Source organism: Acinonyx jubatus, chromosome B4 (assembly GCF_027475565.1).
Source record: "Acinonyx jubatus isolate Ajub_Pintada_27869175 chromosome B4, VMU_Ajub_asm_v1.0, whole genome shotgun sequence".
Classification (NCBI taxonomy): domain Eukaryota; kingdom Metazoa; phylum Chordata; class Mammalia; order Carnivora; family Felidae; genus Acinonyx; species Acinonyx jubatus.
This window is the reverse complement of record NC_069387.1, coordinates 33,959,693-33,982,559: the sequence shown is the minus strand read 5'-3', so window position 1 is coordinate 33,982,559 and position 22,867 is coordinate 33,959,693. Positions and strand designations below refer to the sequence as shown.

The 22,867-nt window shown below is 45.7% G+C and overlaps 1 protein-coding gene and 1 long non-coding RNA gene across 13 annotated transcripts in view; one reads left to right on the top strand and one right to left on the bottom strand.

Annotated features, from left to right (window-relative positions):
* The first annotated feature begins 1,677 nt into the window (after positions 1-1,677).
* SLC25A18 (solute carrier family 25 member 18) overlaps positions 1,678-22,867 on the top strand; it is a 30,606-nt gene continuing 9,416 nt past the window's right edge. For 3 of the 12 annotated variants that reach the window (XM_015061496.3, XM_015061495.3, XM_053225570.1), the window contains exons 1-5: positions 7,826-8,108; positions 18,730-18,930; positions 20,257-20,379; positions 20,624-20,679; positions 21,832-21,922. In XM_015061496.3, the coding sequence (XP_014916982.2) occupies positions 8,011-8,108; positions 18,730-18,930; positions 20,257-20,379; positions 20,624-20,679; positions 21,832-21,922 (569 nt within the window). In that variant the 5' untranslated portion in view covers positions 7,826-8,010. The other 9 variants (XM_027073885.2, XM_053225568.1, XM_053225567.1 and 6 more) reach the window with 9 other exon arrangements.
* Positions 2,120-7,706, bottom strand: LOC113603662 (uncharacterized). Its single transcript, XR_003425323.2, has 2 exons — positions 7,399-7,706; positions 2,120-2,371 (listed from the first exon to the last, which is right to left on the bottom strand). It is a non-coding gene; the product is annotated as an uncharacterized LOC113603662 (long non-coding RNA).

Below are 22,867 nucleotides of genomic sequence, written 5' to 3'. Positions count from 1 at the left end.
TCTCTCTCTGCCCCTCCCCCCTGCTCACGCTTTGTCTTTCTGGCTCTCAAAAATAAATAAACCTTTAAAAATATTTTTCCTAAAAAATATTATATCAGTCACATTTTCTAGTTTAGTTGAATTTCCATATAATTTTTTTTTCTTAATGTTTATTTATTTTTGAGAGAGAGACACACAGAATCCAAAGCAGGCTTCAGGTTCTGAGCTGTCAGCCTGACACAGAGCTCAAACTCACAAACCATGAGATCATGACCTCACCCGAAGTCAGAAACTTAACCAACTAAACCACCCAGGCGCCCCTAATTTCCATATGATTTTTGAAGCAAAAAAAAAAAAAAAAAAAGCAACACCACCAACTTTAAGTGAAAATCATTAGTAAACCCCAGATTTGACATGATGCTGGTTAGATGTTTTGCAGTGTCTCCTTTTGCACTGGTGGGACAGAGTGGGTGGGCAACTCACTGCTCTGGCCTGGCTTCCTTTGTTGTCGTGGCAACTGTGACACTGACATGGTCTACATCTACTCCCAGTTCGTATTAGTATCACATCCTTACGATGCATGAAAAAACTAATTGCTGACTTCTGGATTCCTAACTGCAACCACTTCTGTGACCTGAATTCCTCACCAAGCAAAGGGTAAAATTCTTTGTTTCAACTAATGATCGGGTTTAATTTACTTTGTAATAGGAACTTAGCTCTTAGCTTAGTGCCCCTAGAGTGTTCCCAGGTTTATCTCCTTGGGATCAAAACAAAGTATCTTCCACAAGTGAACTGTGTTTCAAAATTTGATACAGTAGACAGTGTTAATCCAGCTCTATTTTTGGAACTATGATTTGACATTAACACTTATTAAACCCTATGTGTACATAACTTACACAACAGTTATAATCGGTGAGCTGCTTACTTCAAATTGGAGCATGAAAAGAAAGCCGGCAGGGCAAGATTTAGGGAAAACGAAGGAAGTCACAAATTGTCCATGAGGATTAGTCTCAAAACTCTGTGGAACTTTTTTTTTTGACATTTGGAAACATCCAAAGTGCTTCTCTTGTTAAGCGTTAGTGTCTTACATCTCTAAACCAATTCCTGTCATTGGGGAAGGAAAGTATCTTAATTATATAAACAAGTAGCCCCTATAGGGTTCAGTTTTGTCATAATCTACACTCTCTGGGAGTGGTATTAACAGAATGGAGAAAATAACCCACAGTTGGACTCTTTTGGAAGTCAACCTTCACCCTTTAACTAGAGGTGAAAGGCCTATGTCAGTAAACTGTTGTGCAAGGGGTGCCTTTGGAAGAAGTGCCATTGGACCTTTTCTCCCCGAGGCTGGATTCTAGACCAACTGGGAATGAGGCAGAGCTCTGAGTGTCCAAACTGCTGTAGCCTGCACTGTCCCCTCCCCCATGGGATTCTCTGTAGATTGGCCATGCAGGTCTGTTTCCCTGGCCTCATGATTTTCCCTTGGGTTTTTTAATGGAGAACATCTGTGTGTGTTTTAGTCCCCTCTCTGCTTACCAGTGCTCACTCTAGTTTCCTTAGGCAATTTTCACGAAAACCTTCAGTGTAAGATGGACTGTGAAATACCAGCCAAGGAGGCAGCTGGAAAATCCCCAGATTTGGCTATTGTGTGCTGAAATCCCAGCCCCCTTCTGTTTCCATGACCTGCATATAAATTCAGGTCCCCTTGAGAAGTCTTCAGGTTTGGGAAAGCACTACCTGCTCCTAGAATCTTGGATTTGAACCTCATTTTGGACAGCGAATGACAAGAAAGGAGTAACTCTATTCTAGCCAGTTAACGCTAGATAGAATTTTTTAACAAAGTGGAGTCAGTTCCTCGGATTGGATTCAAGGTTTTTGCTTTGGGGAGGAATTGAGCCCACAGTAGGAAGGCAAAGACATCCAAGTGAAGCCTGGCCTGTGTGTGCCCCAAGAACTAACTCGCAGTCAAGTTGTCAGTAAGTATTAAATTCCAGCTGTATGCCTAGTTACTTTGCCTAATTACTAACAGTGGAAAGGGGGGGGGGGGGCGGCGGGAATAGCTTCCTCTGCTCAGAGTTCACTGTAAAGGGAGAAGAACAATACAAAGAAATTGGACTACAGTACAGTGTTAGAACACACTGCATAAAGTAGTAGAAAGATTTTTATTCCCTCCCTGAAATGTAATCATTGCAGGAGGGTGGGGTGTTGTTAGCCATTTGATTTGGACAGCCATTTGACTTGATGTGTTGGTGAAGAACACAGAGCCGGGATCTCCTCGGTCTGGGCCTGCTGTCTCAGCTTGTTCTGTTCAGTCTCTGCCTAGTTTTCTCAGAGTCCTTGCTGCAGCTTGAATTCCTCTTCCCTTTCATCCTGGTTCTGTTCCCGTGAGGCTACACTGTATTGATGAAGACAGAGCAAACGGTTCTGACACCAGTAATTCTCCCCAGGGGGTACTAGGAGGACGTTTCCTAGAAACAACATAGGTCTGAGGAAAAAAGCATGTTTTTGTAGAGGCCATGGCATGGCCCCGCTACGGCAGCCTTCCATATTGTCTGCTGTCTTCTTGTGGTCACATCATCTATTATGCTTCTGAGTGTAGTCTCTGGACCAAAGCATCACCTGGGAATTTGTTACAAATGCAAATTCTGGGGGCACCTAGGTGGCTCAGTTGGTTGAGTGTCCGACTTCAGCTCAGGTCATGATCTCATGATTCGTGGGTTTGAGCCCCACATCAGGCTCTGTGCTGAGAGCACAGAACCTGGAGCCTACTTCGGATTCTGTCTCCCTCTCTCTCTGCCCCTCCCCTGCCTCCGCTCACCCTCTGTGTCTCTCAAAAATAAACATTAAGAAAAATTTTAAGTCTCACTCCCAGTTTCCACATCCTCTGTCTCATCTGCAGTGTTGGGTGTTTTGGGAGATCTAAACCTAACCAACCATTGCCAGTCCAGGGTCTTGCCATCCAGTAATGTCAAGACTCCCTGCTGGTCAACGATCTGTGTACTCCAGGCAACATCTCCCACGTCTGCTGTTGTGACTTATTTAACAAATTTTAGTGAGCTTATGTCTGTGGCTTTGCAATGCTGTAAGCCAATGGTGGCCAATCTAGGGTGCCCACTTAGGGGTTTAAAAACCTGGGCTTCAGGGGAGTCTGGCTGGCTCAGTTGGTGAAGCATGTGATTCTTGATCTCGGGATTGTTAAGTTCGAGCCCCACGTTGGATGTAGAGATTAAAATCTTAAAAAATCAGATGCCTGAACACTACCCCACAGGGTTTTTCATTGGTCTGGGGTGCAGCCTGGGCAACAGGATTTTTCAAAGCTTTCCTGGTAATTCTGTTGCCCAGTCAACATTGTATAAACCACTTTCCAAAACCAGTGGCTTGCAGACTTGAATAAGCCCATGAATTACCTGGAGAATCTTGTTCAGATCAGATTCTGGTTCACTAGGCCTGGACTGGGTCCTGAGGTTCTTCACATTTAACAAGCTCATTGCTCACTGCATTTTGAGAGCAGAACGACCTCAAACCCATCCATGCTTTCCAACACTGCTGGACTTGCCTTTTTATTTAAAGAGGGAGACGACCAGGGCGCCGGGGTGGCTCAGGCGGTTAAGCGTCCGACTTCAGCTCAGGTCGTGATCTCAAAGTTCATGAGTTTGAGCCCCATATCAGGTGCTGTGCTGACAGCTCAGAGCCTGGAACCTGCTTCAGATTCTGTCTCCCTCTCTCTCTGCCCCTTCCCCACTGTTTCTCTCTCTCCTTCAAAAATAAACATTTAAAAAAATGATGGAGACTCCCTCATGTGGTCCTCTAACATTGTGCTTTTCCAAATCTTCACCTTTTTTCTTTTCTGCCGGTAATGTCCCCTCATCAAAGCTGACTTTCCCTTGTGCGAGGCATTCCAGCCTCCCCTGTCTACCTCCTTACCAAATGCCATCAGTTAGCCTCTCCTCCTTTCTTCCCTCCCTATGAAGGTTGTTCCAGTTCCCTCTATTTGAATATCACATATTTACCTCTCTTTATCTTCATGCAAGCTTTTTTTTTAAGTTTTCTTTGTTGGGGTTTTTTTTAGTAATTTCTACACCCAACGTGGGGCTGGAACTCACAACCCCAAGATCAAGAGTCACATGCTCTTCTGACTGAGCCAGCCAAGTGACCCATACCTTCATCCAAACTCTTCACTAATAGAACCTGGCTTTTTTTCCTGACATTTGGCTTCCTCCCTACCTTTCTACAACTACTGACTTACATAGAGCCTTAGCCCTTTCGCAGCACTTAACATCCTGTGTGGCCTCTGACAGCTTGATCAACCCCCTCTTGACCTGGTTCTCACTGGTGCTGTGACCCACACTCACCCAGCTGTGACACGGCCTGCCCTTCCAGTGACCTTCTTCCACTTCCCAAAGGTGTGCTCTTCCTAAGACTTGCTTTCTTCTCCTTTTTTTTTTTTTTTTTGAGACTTTTTAAAAAATGATCTCTACACCCAACATGGGCCCAAATTCACAACCCCAAGATCAAGAGTCACACGCTGTACCAACCAAGCCCAGCCAAGCACCCCTCTTTCTTCTCTTCATCACGCAGTCAGTGCACCTTCCTCTAAATGACTTTCACTTTTACCTACAACTTAAGATGTCCCTCTGTGCAATCAACTTCTATCTTCAATTCAGACTTTTTTGCCATGTTCTGGTCACCCTTTCCAAGTTCCTGTTGGACATTGACACCAAATGTCCCTACTGCCATTGTTCCGGGATTTTTATTTGCCACTGTTTTAAATTTTTTACCGAAATGGTTTACAATTTTATTTCCTACATCTTGTTAGTTTGTAACATTCTTCCTTAACCATTTTATTATAATTCCACATTCAAACTGATTGGGGCACCTGGGTGGCTCAAGTCAGTTAAGCGTCAAACTTTGCTCAAGTCATGATGTTGTGGTCCATGAGTTCAGGCCCCACATCAGGCTTTGTGCTGACAGCTCAGAGCCTGAAGCCTGCTTTGGATTCTGTATGTCTCTCTCTGCCTCTCTCTTTCTCTCTCTCTTGAAAGTAAGTAAACATTTTTTGAAAATTAAAAAAGCTGACATCTTCACTTCTTCCTCCAATGCCATCCATTTATGTTTAAATGTAACATACTGCCTTCATTGCTTATCCCTTTTCCTTTCTACCCTGGTAAAATACACATAAAATATACCATTTTAACCATTTTTTAAAATGCATTTGCTTTTTTTTTTTAATGTTTATTTATTTTTGAGAGACAGCACAAGTGGGAGAAGGGCAGAGAGAGAGGGAGACACAGAATCTGAAGCAGACTCCAGGCTTCTAGCTGACAACACAGAGCCCAATGCAGGGCTTGAGCTCACAAACTGAGATCACAACCTGAGCCCAAGTGAGATACTTAACCGACTGAGCCACCCAGGTGCCCCAAATGCTTTTGCTTTTTTGAAATTTTAAATGTTTATTTTTGAGAGAGAGTATGCACAAGCAGGGGAAGGACAGAGAGAGAGGGAGACACAGAATCTAAAGCAGGCTCCAGGCTCCAAGCTGTCAGCACAGAGCCCAATGTGCAGCTCGAACCCACAAGCTGTGAGATCATGACCTGAGCCGAAGTCAGACGCTTAGGCAACTGAGCCACCAAGGCGCCCTTGACCATTTTTAAGTGTATACTTCAGTTGCATTGAGTACAATCACCTCATTATACAACCATGACTACTACCCATCTCCAGAACTTCTTTATCCCATAGTGAAACTCTATACCCATTAAACTAATACCCCACCTCCCTTCTCCCCCAACCCCTGGTAACCACTTTTCTTTCTATGTGTATGAATTTGGCTATTCTAGGTACCCCAGATAAGTGGAATCATACCGTATTTTTCCTTCTTCTGGTTTAGCATATTTTCAAGGTGCATCCATGTTGTAGCATGTAACAGAATTTTATTCCTTTTTGAGGCTAAAGAATATCCCATTGTGTGTATATACCACATTTTGTGTATCCATTTATCCACCAAAGGACGTTTGAGATGTTTCCCCTTTTGGCTATTGTGAATAATGTTGCAATGAACGTGAGTGTACAGATAGTGTTTAAGGCACTGCTTTCAATTCTGGATGTATACCCAGAAGTGGAACTGCTGGGTCATGTTGTAATTGTATTTTTAACTCTTTGAGAACCTGCCATACCGATTTCCACAGCCACTGCATCATTTTACATTCTCATCAGCAACACACAAGAGTTCCAATTTCCCCACATCCTTGCCCACATGTGTAGTTTTCTGTTTGTTTGATAATCACACCCTAGCAGGTGTGGTACCACTCTTTCTAGTGCACACTGCCATCCCCTGTTTTGTGGCTGCCACTTTAAACTCAATAGCCATCCAAACTTTTCTTCCCTCCCCACTCTCCTTACCTACCCACCCCTTCTGATGCTACTAGTTGGGGTGATGATATATCTTTTCTTGCTGATCCATGTGTCAAACCTGATATTTGTCCCTAGCATGTTTAATCAGCTGCCAAGCCCTATTGATTCTTCACAGAAATCAGTCACATCTCTTTCCTCCTGCATGCAGGTTCTGATTTTATTTCTCACCTGGATTATTGTAATCTCCTGGCCTGTCCAGACCACTTGGCACTGCCATAAACCTGACCTCTGACCAAAAAAAAAAAAAGGGAGTGGGGGGGGGGCACCTGGCTGGCTCAGTCAGTAGAGCATGTGACTCTTGATCTCAGGGTCATGAGTTCAAGCCCCATGTTGGGCATGGAGCCTACTTAAAAAAAAAAAAAAAAAAACTGAACTGTGCCCTCTGGGCCCCCATTCCACATCCTATGTCAGCTTTCCATTGCCCACCAGGAAAAGAGGAAAAAAATGTTATCATTTAGTGAGCACCTTTTATGTGCCAGGCACTCAATGCTAAATGTACCAAATGTACTAAATGCTCTACATCTGAGTCTCATTTCACAGAGGAGGTAGGAGGCACAGAGAAGTTATGTAATTTAAGGTCATGCAGCTAGTAAGTGGTAAACTAGAATTCAAACCAGTTCAAAAGCAGTCTCACTCCAAAGCCCACTCAACCACTCTGCTCTCCTACCTCATTAGCAGTCTTATGAACTGGATATCTCAAGCCCCTTTTGAGGAAGAAAAGCACTAAGTTAAATAACTTGCTTAAAGTGAGGTAGTTATTAACTTGGAAGCTGGAATTTGAACCTGGGTCTCTGACATCAAAGTCTGTCCCATGCTGATTCTTCATCTCTCCCAAATCCTTGGCCGGGCAACAAGGTCCTCTACCTTTGGGACCCAATATGTTACCAGCTTTATACTCCCCCCTACTGTCTCATCCCTTGCCCCAGATTAGACACTTTGCCACTAAAGAGAAGCTGGGTTTTAATTTTACCTCTCTGCCTCCGGTCTTCAAGGCCAAAACCAGTGACTACTTACCAAAACTTTTCCAGCTGTCTATGCTGGAAGAAATCCTCAGCTGCAGCTCTGAGTTCACAACTGTACCACTTGTGAGTGCAGGGAATGTGCCAAATCAGCACTGCGGCCCTGCCACAGCAGAGCACGTGGTGGACCACTGAAAATACAGAACCACTGAAATAGGCAATCACTTGTAGTTAGAAAAGTGTGAGTCTGACAAGCAGAGGCTGGCTTCTGACCCCAAAAGTCTGGCAGAAGCATTTGCATTGCATTGATTTTCCCTTGTTTGTCCTCCTCCCTGACTTCCAGGTCTCTGAGTGGGTGGCCAGTCTCCCCTCACCCCCACCCCCACACTGCCTTGAACAAAGCTTTTTCCATCCTGAATTTTTGTCTCAGTCATTCCACAACCAAGTAAACAGCCACCTGCTTGCCACCTAGGGAGGTAGGACTGGGCTTGACTAGGCTGCAGAGTGGCCTCTTTGGGGTTTCATTCAAACCCAATCTGTTTACAGGTGTGGGAGGTGGGAGAGAAGCTGGGGACCCAGAGTAGAGGATGGCTTGGTGACGACCTGCCCCAGGGGAAGGGGCTGTGTGGGCATGAAGAGGGAGGGCCACTAACGATACCAAAAGAGGATGGTAAACCAACCCTTCCTGCAGTTCCTGCAGTTCAGCAGTGATCTGGCCTATATCTTGGCATCCAGAAAAGACAGAAGGTTCCTTACTAAAAGCAGGTAAGTGTTTGTCTTGTCTGTATCAAGCTTAGAGTTGCTAGGGAAAGACCCACTTCTAGCAAATAAACATCTGAGAAAGGTCAGAGCAGCCTGTGGGAAAGGGTCTCCATTTGCTGCACAGAGTTGGAAGGAGGTGGGTAAGAGGAAGTGGCCAGTCCCTGACAATAGTCCCAGATGACGTCTAAGTCAGGAAGCAAGTTATTTCCTTGGCACTGCTCATGTAAGGGGCTCGTCTCTGAAGAACTCTGGCTTGCCCTGCTAATTAGAGTAGGTAGAGAGAGGATGCCTCTCTTCCCTGAGTGCCTCCTCACAAGGTGTAGAGAGGAGAGACAACTGAAGAGCAGAACTGTCTGTCTCATGATGAGACTGCAAGGTTAAAGGCGGTAGCTACCTCATGGTTCACTGATTCCAACATCTTTATTGAATGCCTCTGCACCAGGCTCCGGGGGCACAACCCTAAGACTTTCATCTCCCAGTAATGAGGGGGGGCCTGGGTAGCTCAGTGGGTTAAGCGTCTGACTCTTAATTTCGGCTCAGGTCATTATCTCATGTTTGGCTGTGAGACAAGCCCCGTGTCAGACTCTGCATTGAGTGTGGAGCCTGGTTGGGCTTCTCTCTCAAAATAAATAAAACTTTAAAAAAAAAAAAAAAAAAAGAGGCTCATGGGAGGAAGCCCAAAAAACTTTTTTTTTTCTTTTTTGTTTTCCAAAAAACAAATTGTAATTCGTCAGGTACAGATGGGGCAAGAGTGTCCTACTCAACAGGACAGTATGTGCAAGGCTCAAACGCAAGAGACCGTGATATGTTCCCAGAAGTGAGAGTTCTCCATGGCTGGCAGGGAGAGTAGACTTGGTGATTTGGGAGGGTACAGTCAAGTAGGAAAGTAGGGTCCGGGTCTGGGCAAAGAGCTGGGAAACTGTCCTAAGAGTGGAGGGAAGTTAGCGTTGCACTTTAGGCAGGGAAGTGCTTAAATGGCAGGCTGGCAGTTGGGTCCAGACTTGCACTTCTGCTCACTTGGCCATGTTGTGGCCAGATTTGAGGAGCTCAGATTTGATGGGAGCAAGGGGGGAGACAGAGGGGGGAGACTGCCAGGTGCTCCAGACAGTGGATGACGCCCGTGTGATCAAGCAGTGGCTGGTGGGCCCACGAGAGACTTAGGACAGCTTTTTTCTACCCATGATGAAAGACCTGTTTATCCTAGTTTATTATGGAGCAATAATTTTGTAAAATACAATAAAAATCAATTGATAGAAAAATAGAAATTTTATTTAAAAAAAATTTTTAAGTTTTATTTACTTATTTTGAGAGAGAAGGCATGAGCAGGGGAGGGGCAGAGAGAGGGAGAGAGAGAACCCTAGCAGGCTCCACACTGCCAGTGCAGAGCCCAATGTGGGGCTTGAACTCACAAATTGTGAAATTGTGATCTGAGCTGAAATCAAGAGCCAGACACAAACGACTGAGCCACCCAGCACCCCAAAAAATAAAAATTTTTTAAATGATAGAATATAAGCTCACATTTTTCTCAGTAAATTGTAAAACATGAAATTCCTCAAGATGCCATAAAAATTCCTAAGCATTTATTCTCAATTTCTGTAGTTGTCACAGATCAGCACTGAACCACATGCCCTGGGTAGCACTGACGTTAGGAGGAAGAATTGCCAGGACATGATGACTGATTAGTTGTGGAAACATAAGGGGGAAAGGATGAATCAAAGATGGCTCACAGACTTGGCCTGGATAATTGAATGGCTAGTGGTGCAGCTTCCAGAGCTAGGAAACCAGGAAGAGAAACAGCAGGTCTACAGGGGTGGATACAAGTAAAAAGAGGTATTACTATACTGTGTGAGGCCAGACTGCTAAGATGGGGATGGCTGGGAGCTGGTTAAGATAATGGTGAGGGGCTCAGGGCAGAAATCCTCAGCTGCAGGTACATCATGAACAAGTAGACAATGACTGAAGCCCAGGAGAAGATGGGTTTTCAGGATGATTGTGTGGAGTGGAGTGGAGTGGAAGGAGTCAAGAATCTTGGCAGGACTTTATGGGTACCAGTGACCAAAGACACTGGTCATGGGAGGCTGGGAAGCCACTGGGGAGAGCCAAGGAGTCACAGAGGTCAAGATAATAGAATGTTTTAATGTGGGAGGAATGAAAAGTGGTGGAATCAGGAGCTCAGAGAACCGTGGCCTGCTCTGGTCCCTGCAACTCACCACCTAGAATCATCCTTCTAAACAGATGTGCCTCTGGACAGTCTCATTCAAAATATGATCCTGGGAAACCATGTAATAATTACTTTAGGGGTGCCTGGTTGACTCAGTCCTTAGAGCATGCAGTTCTTGATATACGGGTCTTGAGTTCAAGCCCCACATTGGGCGTAGAGCTTACTTTAAAAAAAAAAAAAAAGAAAATTACTATACAGTTTTCTGTGCTTTCCAAATTTTCTAATTTTTTTCTAGTACTTTAAATACTTTAAGAAATAGAACAATTGTTCACATTAACAAAAGGGAACTGATCACCTCCTAAGCATCTGTTAACTAGCTATCTCCTAAAGAAATACACAGGATGGGTCACAGTTTCTTTTTAATTTATTTAAGTTTATTTGTTTTGAGAGAGAGAGAGAGAGAGAGAGAGAGAGAGAGAGCGAGCAGGGGAGGGGTAGAGACAGAGGGAGAAAGAATCCCAAGCCAGCACCCCACTATCAGCACAGGGCCCAACACGGGGCTCAATCCCATGAACCGCGAGACCATGACCTGAGCCGAAATCAAGAGCCAGTAGCTCACCCAACTGAGCCACCCAGGCACCCCAAAATGGGTTACAGTTTTGATGTTAAGGGCAGAACCCCTGGACAAGACAGGGTAGGTAAGCCGACTGGGCCCTGCCATGCAGACTCCCTCCCAGGCCCTCCAAGGACCTGTCTGCTTCTGGCTCTTCGACCAGTACGGCCCTTAGCCAGCTTCTTGCTCGCAAAACAGTCAGCAGGAGAGTGGAGAAGGGGCAGGCGACCCCTCTGAGTGCACACACACACGCCGAGCAGAGATACTTCTGGAAATGCACACATAAGGGATCAAAAAATGCCTGGCTCTGCGCGCCAGCTGAGTGGTGTCCTGCCTGCCATACAAGAGGCACCTTGTCACTGACTTCCCACAGAGCTGGAGGAAACTGTTCCCAGAGCCTCAACTTCTCTCGCAGTGCCAGACCCTCCCTGTGGGCAGCCTCCTCTCCTGCCTTGCCTTTCACTCCTCAGCCCCTCAGGTTTCAGGCCTCCACCAGCTCCATGGTTCTTCAGCCCTGGACAGTCGCCAAGCCCAGACCCTTTCTTTAAAAAGTTCTCTCCCAAGGCACCTGGGTGGCTCAGTCGGTTAAGTGGCCAACTTCGGCTGAGGTCATGATTTCGCGGTCCTTGAGTTCAAGCCCCGAGTCGGGCTCTGTGCTGACAGCTCAGAGCCTGGAGCCTGTTTCAGATTCTGTGTCTCCCTCTCTCTGACCCTCCCCTGTTCATGCTCTGTCTCTCTCTGTCTCAAAAGTAAATAAACATTTAAAAAAAAAAAAAGTTCTCTCCCAACTAACCCTTGCCCTCTGCACTCTCCACCACCCCCCTTTTCTCTCTACCTCATTGCTTTGCCATCATGCCGCCTATCTGGCTTCTCGCACGAAATTTCCTTTTCTCAACCTGTTCTTCCTGCATTGTCCTCATACCAATTCAACAGTGTGCTTTCCCCCTTAAAAGTATTCAGTATTTTTTTACTGCCTGCAGGATCAAATTGGTGAAAAGTTAATTTAGGGGGCACAAACTATATTGGGCAAGCCCCAGGTTCTCCATGCCTGACCTAACCTACTTTTGTAGCCCTTTTCCACCGTTCTGGTGAGCCAGCCAGGGCGGTGAGCTGTGCCCTCAGCCCTTTGCTTGGCCCCCTTAGGTGCTCACACAGTGCTGTGTCCAGGCCACCTCCCCCTCCTCTTCTTAGAAACTTTCCCTTATTTTTTTTAGTACATGTGCTGGTGAAGCAAGCACCTCCCTATGTTTTTTTTTTAAGTTTATTTATTTAGAGACAGAGAATGAAAGTGGAGAAGGGGCAGAGAGAGAGGGAGAGAGAGAATCCCAAGCAGGCTCCATGCTATCAGCGCAGAGCCCAGCGTGGTACTCGGTCCCATGAACTGTGAGATCATGTCCTGAGCCAAGAGCAGAGTCAGACGCTTAACTGACTGAGCCACCCTGGTGCCCTTCCCTTATTTTTTTTTTTTTTAATTTAAAAAATTTTTTTAACGTTTATTTTTGAGACAGAGAGAGACAGAGCATGAACGGGGGAGGGTCAGAGAGAGAGGGAGACACAGAATCCGAAACAGGCTCCAGGCTCTGAGCTGTCAGCACAGAGCCCGACGTGGGGCTCGAACCCACGGACTGTGAGATCATGACCTGAACCGAAGTCGGATGCCCAACCGACTGAGCCACCCAGGCGCCCTGCTTCCCTTATTTTTTAAGACCACTTCTAGATCTTCCAAGCCAGGCTGGAATGGCCTTGCACATCTCTGAACACTTACAGTATTCACTATCTAAGCATCTCAATTGCAATAAAATGGAATTTGAGAGTTCTTTAAAAAGTTTGCTTATTAGTTAAGAACTCTTTGGCTACTTGGGCGCCTGGGTGGCTCAGTCGGTTAAGCACTTGACTTCAGCTCAGGTCATGATCTCATGGTTCATGAGTTTGAGTCCCACTTCAGGCTCAGCCCTGACAGTGCAGAGCCTGCATGGGATTCTCTCTCTCCTTCTCTCTCTATCCCTTGCTCACTCATGCCCGGTCTCTCTCTCTCAAAAAAAAAAAAAAAAAAGAGAGAGAAAAGGAAAAAAAAAAACAACTCTGGCTACCCAATTACAAAAACTAATTTTAATTTGCTTAAGACAATAAGTCATAACACCCCAAAACAACAGCAACAAGACAATAAGTCAATTCATGAAATATCCCTTTGGTACCTAAGGTCGAGAATGAAGTGGGTTACTGTATAGTCAGGGCTTCAAACCCCACCAGAACTCTCTGCTCTCTCTCTCGTTCTGCTTTATCCATCTCTCTTGCTACAAATGATCTCTCTGTTTCCCAAATACCACATGACAGTAAACATGACTGCAGATCAGTCCCAAGTGTTATGTTACAGACAAAATCTGTAAAGAAGCTACACAATCTCTTCTTTAAGATAACTGTAGAGGTCAGGGCTCCTGGGTGGCTCAGTTGGTTAAGCATCCCAACTCCCTTTTTTTTTTTTTTTTAATGTTTATTTATTTTTGAGAGAGATAGAGTGAGCTGGGGAGGGGCAGAGAGAGAGGGAGACAGAATCTGAAGCAGGCTCCAGGTCAGCACAGAGCCCGATGCAGGGCTCCAACTCACAAACTATGAGATCATGACCTGAGCTGAAGGCAGATGCTTAACCGATTGAGCCACACAGGTGCCCCAGGGTCCCAACTCTTGATTTCAGCTCAGGTCATGATCTCAAGGTTGTGGGATCGAGCCCCAAGCCCCGTGTCAACCTCTGCATCGAGCCTACCTCTTGTCAAGCCCTGCAGGCATAGAGCCTGCTTAAGATTCTCTCTTTCCCCCTCTGCCCCACCCCCACTCATTTGTGCACACCTGAGTGCTCTCTCTGTAAAAATTAATTAAGGGGCACCTGGGTGACTCAGTCCGTTAAGCATCCGACTTCAGCTCAGGTCATGATCTCAAAGTTCATGAGTTCAAGCCCCATGTCAGGCTCTGTGCTGACAGCTCAGAGCCTGGAGCCTGCTTCAGATTCTGTGTCTCCCTCTCTCTCTCTCTGCCCCCCTGCCCACTCATGCTCTCTCTCTGTCTCTGTCTGTCTGTCTCTCTCTCAAAAATAAACAATTTAAAAAATTAAAAAAAAATACCTATAAGGAAAATTAAATGACCTATTAAGTCAGGGGCCCATCCTCAGGTAATCAACACTACCCAGGAGAATAGCATCACATTTTAGGAACATGGTAGTCCCCACCAGGTGAACGGTAAGAGAGAATGGGGGTTCCTGGAAATGCAGTAATGAAGAGCTACAACAATTGTATCACTGCATCCCACCCTTTGATGCCTGGGGACATGCAGAGGCATACCATTTCCCATTCATTCACATTTTTTCCTTTTTTTAAAAAAATATTTTGGGGCGCCTGGGTGGCGCAGTCGGTTTAGTGTCCGACTTCAGCCAGGTCACGATCTCGCGGTCCATGAGTTCGAGCCCCGCCTCGGGCTCTGGGCTGATGGCTCAGAGCCTGGAGCCTGTTTCCGATTCTGTGTCTCCCTCTCTCTCTGCCCCTCGCCCATTCATGCTCTGTCTCTCTCTGTCCCAAAAATAAAAAAATTAAAAAAAAAGTTGAAAAAAAATTAAAAAAAAAAAATTTTATTTTTTCATGTGATCTCTGCCCCCCAGTGTGGGGCTCAAACTTACAACCTCAAGATCAAGAGTCACATGTTCTATCGACTGAGCCAGCCAGTTGCCCCTAAATTTCCCTCTTCTAAATATGGATCAATAATCACGTGTCAAACTATAAATGCACTTATCTTCCCAATGTGAGATAATTCAATGTCATGACCAGATACTGCAGCCAGAGGCAATGACAGGGAGCCTCTGTTATCCAGATAAAGATTACTTTTTTTATATGTATATATCCTGTCCTTCTCTCCTTTGGTCCCAAAGAGTTCCAGATGTAGATACTCATAATTCTGTATCCCAGTGCTTAAATAATTAGTATTACTACCCCAGTACTCCCCAAATACTATTTTTCTAAATTCCATTTCGAAGAGAGAACAGGTGAAATATTATCTATTGGCCAATAGTCTAACACATAGAGCACACCTGGCTCAGTCAGAGGAGTCTACTACGCTTGATCTTGGAGTTGTGAATTCAAGCCCCACGTTGGGTGTAGAGATTACTAAAAAAAAGGAAATTAAACAGGGTGCCTGGGTGGCTCTGTAGGTTAGGCATGTGCCTTTGGCTCAGGTCATGATCTAATGACTCATGGGTTTGAACCCAGCATCAGGCTCTGTGCTGTCCCAGCAGAGCCTACTTTGGATCCTCTGTCCCCTTCTTTCTCTGCCTCTCCCCCACTTGCATGCATGCACGTGCTCTCTCTGTCTCTCTTAAAAATGAATAAATAAAAACTTTTTTAAAAAATCCTAAAAAAAAAATATTTTTAAAGGCTAAATATTTTAGTCAGTATCCATTTGTTTACTAAATTCTTTGGCAGTGTAGGGAGCACCTTGGTCAGGCAAATGGCTGCCCCAAGGCTGGGCTTGCCCGAAGAATTTCCCTTGCCTGGGATCCTTCAAGTCCTATATATGGAGAGAACGGTGCCCAGGAGCGCCCCCGGTGTGAGGGTGTGCTGTATCGCTCTGGAAGTCTATTCCTGTCAGGGCTGGAACCAGCAGGGACCTTGTTTTTGTTCTCAGCTGCATCCCGGCTGCCTGAAACTGTGGCCACTGGCACGGTCAGCACTCCCCACGCGTTTCTAGGGTGACTAACGCTTGGGCCAATGGATTACCTGAGGTATTGAGCAAGTACGAACTCTGTTGCCAAGTTTGGGATTTGGGGAATGATGACTCCTTTAAAACGTTCACTGGCTCACTGTCAGTTTCCTCTTTGTTGACTCCGTTTGCTAATGTGTTTACTGGCGCCAGAAATCTTGTGTGGCCCAGTCCTTGAATACTAAGTCTGTCCAAGAGAACTGCCTGGCCTGGGACTTACAGTGGCATGGCCCAGTCCCATGGGGTGGGGGTGCTCTGCAGTGCATGCCCACACTACACACCAACAGGCAAATGCACTTAGAGGTTGGAGACATTATCACATCTGCCTCGTGAAAGCACTATGGCCCTGGGATTCGGGTGTCCCTAATTTCTCTGGCTTCTCTTAAATACCCCTATTCCAAAATCCAGTGAACCACAATTTATAAACTAATAATTTTGTTCTAGAAAAAGCAGGGAATATGGCTGCAAGATTCTCAATTATTTGAATCTCTGCTTTCAGACTGACAGGGTTTTTTAAATGTCCCATTGTTTCTTATCTACTTTTAAGGTGCCGTTCCGGGATTACAACACATCTTTCTCTCATAACAACTTTGTGAGTGTCTCAAAGAACAGCTGACACACTTTAATTTCCTGACATTTTGTGCCTGAGTGGCTCAGTTGCTTAAGCGTCTGACTTCGGCTCAGGTCATGATATCGTGGTTCGTGAGTTCGAGCCCCTCATAGGGCTCTGTGCTGACAGCTCAGAGCCTGGAGCCTGCTTTGGATTCTGTGTCTCCTTGTCTCCCTGCCCCTTCCCCACCCACACTCTGTTTTTCTCTCTCAAAAATAAATAAACATCAAAAATTTTTTTTCCTGGCATTTTCCCACAAGTTCCCTAAAGCTCCAGCTTTTGGAGGCACGTGGTTGGAGCCTCAAGAGTGACTGAGGGCACCACACAAGAACTGCCAGCCTCTCAGCCTGGAAAAGGGTTTCTTCACAGCCTGTTCCCTGCTTTCTCTGAGTCCATGCTTCAGGTTTATAATTTGCAAATCCTCCCCTCTCCTAGTTTAGGGGATAGGAGTCTCTTTTGGTTGGGAGTATCAGAAACACATTCTAGCAAGTTAAGCAATAATGACGATTGACAGGACTGTTGAGTGTCTCACAAAATCCAAGGACAGGAATGCAACTGGCATCCAGGAGTGAACTGGAAACTGGGATTTTAAACAACATTAGGACTATCTCCGTCTTTTGTTTCTCCTCCAGATATCTTTGCTTCACTTTTCTGTTTCTTTCTCTGCAGACCAGCTTCCTATTTCTCCAACAGATCCAAGTTTTACACATTCTGGGTCCAAACACCATGTTCGAAATGTCCAGTTTCTCAGACAAAAACTTTGGTGTCTCCTTAACTAGTCCCTTTGTCTCTCACATCTGTTCTGTCAGGAAATCCTGTTGGCCTTGCGTTCAACATACACCCATAATTAAACCACTTCTCACTCCCTCTCCACCCATATACCCTGAGCATGCAGCCTTTTTACCTCTTGCCTAGATTCCTGCAATAATTTAATTGATCTTTCTGCTTTTATCTTGAGCCCTCTGTTGCCTATTCTCAACACAGCAGCCAAATAGTCCTGTCAAGAGCATGTCATTTCTCTGCTCAAAACTCTCCAGTTGTTTCTCTTTTCATTCAGAATAACAGCCAAAGAACTTCCAAGGCCTTACAAGGTCATGCTTCTGCCCGTTATTGCTCTTTGTCTTTATTGCACATCCCTGTTCATGCTTCCTGGCCACCTCACTGTTCCTTCAACTCACCAGTCTCTGCTTACAGGGTCTTTGCACTTGCTCTGCCTTGAGTGTGCTTTCCCACAAACCCGCATGGCTTGCCCTCTCACCTCCTCTGAATCCTCAAGTCACCTCAATGAATCCTTTCTTGGTTAAGCCACCAAACACCCACCCCACTGACATTTTTCTATCTTCCTTCCCTTCTACATTTTTTTCTCCAGAGAATTTATCAGTATCTGGTTTAGGATTTACTTATTTCATTTTTTTAAGTTTATTTATTTATTTTGAGAGAGCACACACATGGGGGGAGGGGCAGAGAGAGAGAGAGAGAGAGAGAGAATCCCCAAGCAGGCTCCATGCTGTCGGCTCGAACTCATGAACCATGAGATAATGGCCTGAGCCAAAGTTAGATGCTTAACTGACCAAGCCACCCAGGTGCCTGTTTTACTTATTTCATTTATTGCTTGTCTCCTCCTTTAAAATTTAAGCCCCTGACAACTAGGATTGTACTCTGGTTCAGTCTTCTATCCCCAGATCTGGAACAGTCAGTGCCTGGCACTCAATAAATTTTTTCTGCATGGGTCAATATACACCAAGAGAACTGATCTCTCTCTGGTCTTCCCCAAAACAAGACCCTTGGAGACAACAGAAAATTGCCAGCAGCCTCAGGGACCAATGAGGAGCATGGGAGAGGAGGGGGACCCTAACACAGCTTGAAGTGAGCCTGGAGAAAGACTCCTCAGAGCTCAAGCCAGCCTCCATGGGAGCACCCAGAGAACTCTTCCTGACACTGCCCCACTGTGGTCAAACAGGACCTCCCCCACCCCCAAAAAAGCTGCAATAATTACTATTATTGTAGCTTTGACTTTTTGACACCGTCCCTGACTTTTTGACACCTGCTTTCCATATGTATCCATTATACATGAGCCCCGAGACTTAAAGCAGCTTAGTCTTTCAACAGGATCATAGGAAGTTCAGAAAACACATTTTAAGAGCCAAAAAATAACTTCAGAACATTTCTGTGTTTTATTGTGGTTCATGGGCCCGACAAGAGGCGTTCCTAGTCCATAGCAACTCTTAAAATCCCGGTTTTGTACCATCAGCTTCCCTCACCACCGCTTCCAGGCTCTTCTTCCAAATGTCCCAGAACTCCTCTCCTTGAGCCTAGGTTGGGCCCGTTGTCCTTCTCTCTCATTGCCTTTCTTCTGATCTCAATCCCCAAAGTCCAAAAAGTTTCATGAAGGAAAAGTAACGGAGCCAGTTGGCAGTATTGATCCATTAATAATGTTCTGTCCCAGTACATGCAAGGTTTCTCATACCATGAGATGAGTGCTGTTCTGATCATGTCATAGAGGAGGAAACTGGCCTGCGGAGGCTCATCAGGAGGGTGGCTCAGGCCAGTCTCCACTGACACCCGTGTTCTCTCCACTCTGCTGCGGTGGGCCACAGTCCAGGACACAGGCACCACATCTGCCTCGGCCAGCCATCTCCCTGAGGAGCCAGCAACCTGTGACCCAGGGACCCACCAGCAGAATGTCCAGCCAGGATTTGAGGTAAACTGGCTGAGATGGCCAACTCTCTGGGCTGGGTTTCTGTGGTAACATGTGGTAACAACACATCATTCAGCTTCTTTACCAGATTCCTGAGTCCTGGGGAGGAGCAAGCGAGACTCATTTCCCCCCAGTATACTATGTGTATATATATATATATATACATATATACATATATATATGTATGTGTGTGTGTGTGTGTATATAATATATAGTGTCATTGTTTGAACTACATCTTCTCAGACTGCAGAATTTCAGTCACAATTCTATTTGTTTTCACAAAGTTGCTTGTTTGTGAAATCAGGGTTCAGATGTGAGAATATCTATTATCTATTCCTACTACTTCCAGGTAATCTACCTCCAAATATTTTGCTCACAGTTGCCCTTGGCCTGAAAGATAATGAGATATTACTAGGTTCCAAGGAGACTGAGGAAGCTTTATTTTCTGTTTTCAGTCTTTCAGTTTCTATTTTAAGTCTTCTAAAATTTCTGGATAAGGGGGCTCACATTATGTAAAGTGTGACTTTTTTTTTTTTTTTACTTTTGGCTAGAATCAGATACTCTCAATACTTTAACCCCGGTTATCTTATGCTGACTAGAAGCAGCTATTATAAATAATAGCTATCATTTACCAAGTGCATTAACTTATTTAATCCTCACAAAATCCCTTGAGGCCAGTTTTACAGCGGGGGGGTGGGGGGGTGGACAAAGGATCAGAGAAGTGAGGTAACTTGTTTAAGTAAACAGCATAGCCAGGATTCAAATTCCATTCTGAGTGACCTTAAGCCAAAATAAAATTGCAATCTGTTTGAAAACTTCCTTATGTGGCTCTAAAGGTGGGGATCAGCTGAAAAACAGGCCCTGGGTGGAAGCTGTGAGGGACTGCTCTGAGGTGAGCTGAGGACTTCCTGCACCCTGGCAGGGCCCCAGGGGGCAGAGTTGGCACTCTGGACCTCCTTCCCAAAAGCCTTTGCAGCATCCTAGCTTGAGGAACATTTTCCTGGAGGGGTTAAGATGCCTAAGTCCTGGTGAGTGCAGAGCCCCTGGAGGGGGCCCTGGCCCCCAGCCCCTCACCTGTCTCTGGGGGAGGGAGCCCCAGGTTAGGTTGGCCAAGGAGGTGCTGCAGTCAGGGAAGCAGGCTGAGGAGAGGGGTCTCTGGTGTGGAGCTGAGGTGGGGCTGCTGTTCCCACCCTCTCTGCCCCCACCCCCACCCCCACCCTCCATCTAGTCCTGGCTTTGTGCAGCTTTCTGCAGCCAGCCTCCCTCAGAACTCCTGTGTCTCTCTGCCTCCCTCACTTATTCTTTGCCTCCCTCCTCCACACGGACTAGTATTACAGCAAAACTCATCAATGGAGGTGTGGCAGGGCTTGTTGGGGTGACTTGTGTGTTCCCCATCGACTTGGCCAAGACTCGGCTGCAGAATCAACATGGAAAAGATATCTACAAAGGAATGTAAGTATTGGTGAGAGGAATGGGGTGAGCAGGGAAAGGGGGACTCCCAAGGGAGGAATATGGGGCCTCATTCTTTCCCATCTCTTTATTTAGAGAGTCATGCATTGTGGGGGTGGAGTGGGGTCAGGGGAGGTGGTCAACTGGGGTGTGACCAGCAGGATTAGGACACGGGGGTAGGGGAAGCGGGGCTGATGGAGCAGCGTCTTGCTCACCACTGACTTCATTTTCTGGCCTCTGCTTCTAGGATAGACTGCCTGGTGAAAACTGCCAGGGCGGAAGGCTTCTTGGGCATGTACCGAGGTGGGCTTATGATGCATCCCTGGGGGAAGGCTGGCTTGGGTAAAGTGAGAACAGAGGGTGCAGTACAGGACACCAGACTTTGTGGGTTTATAGAACATTGGGAATTGGTGTTTCTTCTGCCCAGGGAGCTCCTGGGGCAGGGCCTGGGCTACCACGTGATCCTAAGCCACATTTGTTTTTCACAAGCCCCCCCCCCCCCCCCCCCCCGCCGTTCCTTGGTGGAGACAGAGGCAGTTATGGTGAGGTTTTAGGGAGCACCAGTGAGCACACTGGAGCAACCCAGGAGCCCTACTTTTCATCATGGCACCACTACTGTCTCACTGGGTGATGCTGGCCCCCACATTTCCCTTCCCCCCCACTTCTCATTTAGGGCTGAAGGGGGAGAGGCTGACAGGGAAAAGAATGGAAAGGGTTTTGAGCTCCTGAAAAGGAGTTACTGGATGGCTCTTCCCTGACACAAGCCAGTGCTGTCCCTGTCCCTTGCAGTGTCCCCGCACAGCCATGATTACAGATTGGAAAGTGGATACAAAACTGGCATTGAGAAGGAGCTGATGTAGAACCCCTGAGAAATAAAGTAAAAACCTCTGTGACTCAAAGAGCTGCCAGTGGGACTGGGCTAGTAAAGCACAGAGTAATGGAAACCGATACCTGTCCCCCAGGACCTTCTTATTGGGGCTTGATTTGGGGAACTGTTCACTTATTATCAGAGATGGGCAGCACTAGCAAAGACAAAAATACCTTCCTTATAACTGCACCAATAAGCCCATAAAGGAAACACACACGTGAAAAAGGGAAATGTGGAGGGAGGGGAGTCAAAGTAGGGAGATGAAAAAAAAAAAAATCATGTTTCTATAAAATAGGCAGAGGAGCCCTCCTCAACACCCCTTCCTCCCAAGACCCCAGTTACTCCCAGAAACCTACCTGGCTAGGTCTGAGAGGAGGTTGTTTATATGAGTGGAAGACTCAGATAATTGTTCCTTTTTAAAATAGTTTTTATTTAAATGTTTACGTAAACTCTACACCCAACGTGGGGCTTGAATTTGAACAATCCTGAGATCAAGAGTCACATGCTCTACCAACTGAGCCAGCCAGGTGCTCCAAGAATTGTTACTTTTCAGATGGCCTTAGCTCATCCTGGTTTTTTACTTGCAGGGGCTGCAGTGAACCTAACCTTGGTCACTCCAGAGAAGGCCATCAAGCTGGCAGCCAATGACTTCTTCCGGCAGCTGCTAATGGAGGATGGGTATGGCCAGGCCAGGGGGCTGTGGGATGGAAGTCCTTCACCCTATGTCTGTAGTTTGGGGGAAGGTGACAGGGAGAGGAATGTGCTGGTTTACCTGTCTTCATGTATCTAAACGTGCACACAAATGGCTGAAGGTTGGCTGCAGATGTTCGGGCAAGTGCAAACTCAAGGAGAAAATGAACTGTTGTAATTTGAAAGTTCTAGATGATAGGTGATAGATGATAGACCATTATAGAATATATATACACATATATTCATCAACTAGCTGATGAACATCTTTTTGGTTTTATTGAGCCATAATTGCAGTACCACACTGTATAAGTTTATACAGTGTGTAATGTTTGTGCCGTATAATGACCTGAGGTAGATATACTGTGAAATGCTTACAATGAGTTTAGTTAACATCCATGACTTCATATAGTTACCAAAAAAAGTTTTTTTCCTCGCAGTGAGAACATTTAGGATCTGTTCTCTTAGCAACTTTCAAATGTACCATAGAGCAGTGTTGACCATAGTCATCATGCTGTCATTACTTATTATAACTGGAAGTTTGTGCCTACAGACCACCTTCACCTAATTCCTGTCCCCCACCTCCCACCCCCAGCCTCTGATAACCATAAACCTGATCCCTTTTTCAATGAGTTTGGATTTTTTTTAGATTCCTCATGTAAACAAGACCATTGAGTTATTCGTTTTACTCTTGTCTGCCTTATTTCACTTAGCATAGTGCCCTCAAAGTCCATGTTTAGATGGCAGGATTTCCTTGTTTTATGGCTGAATAACATTGTATTGTGTTATATATATATATATATATATATATATATATACACACACACACACACACACACACACACACACACACACACACATTTTCTGTATCTACTTATCTGTCCATGAACACGTGGGTTGTTTCCATATCATGGCTGTTGTGAACATGGGGGTGCA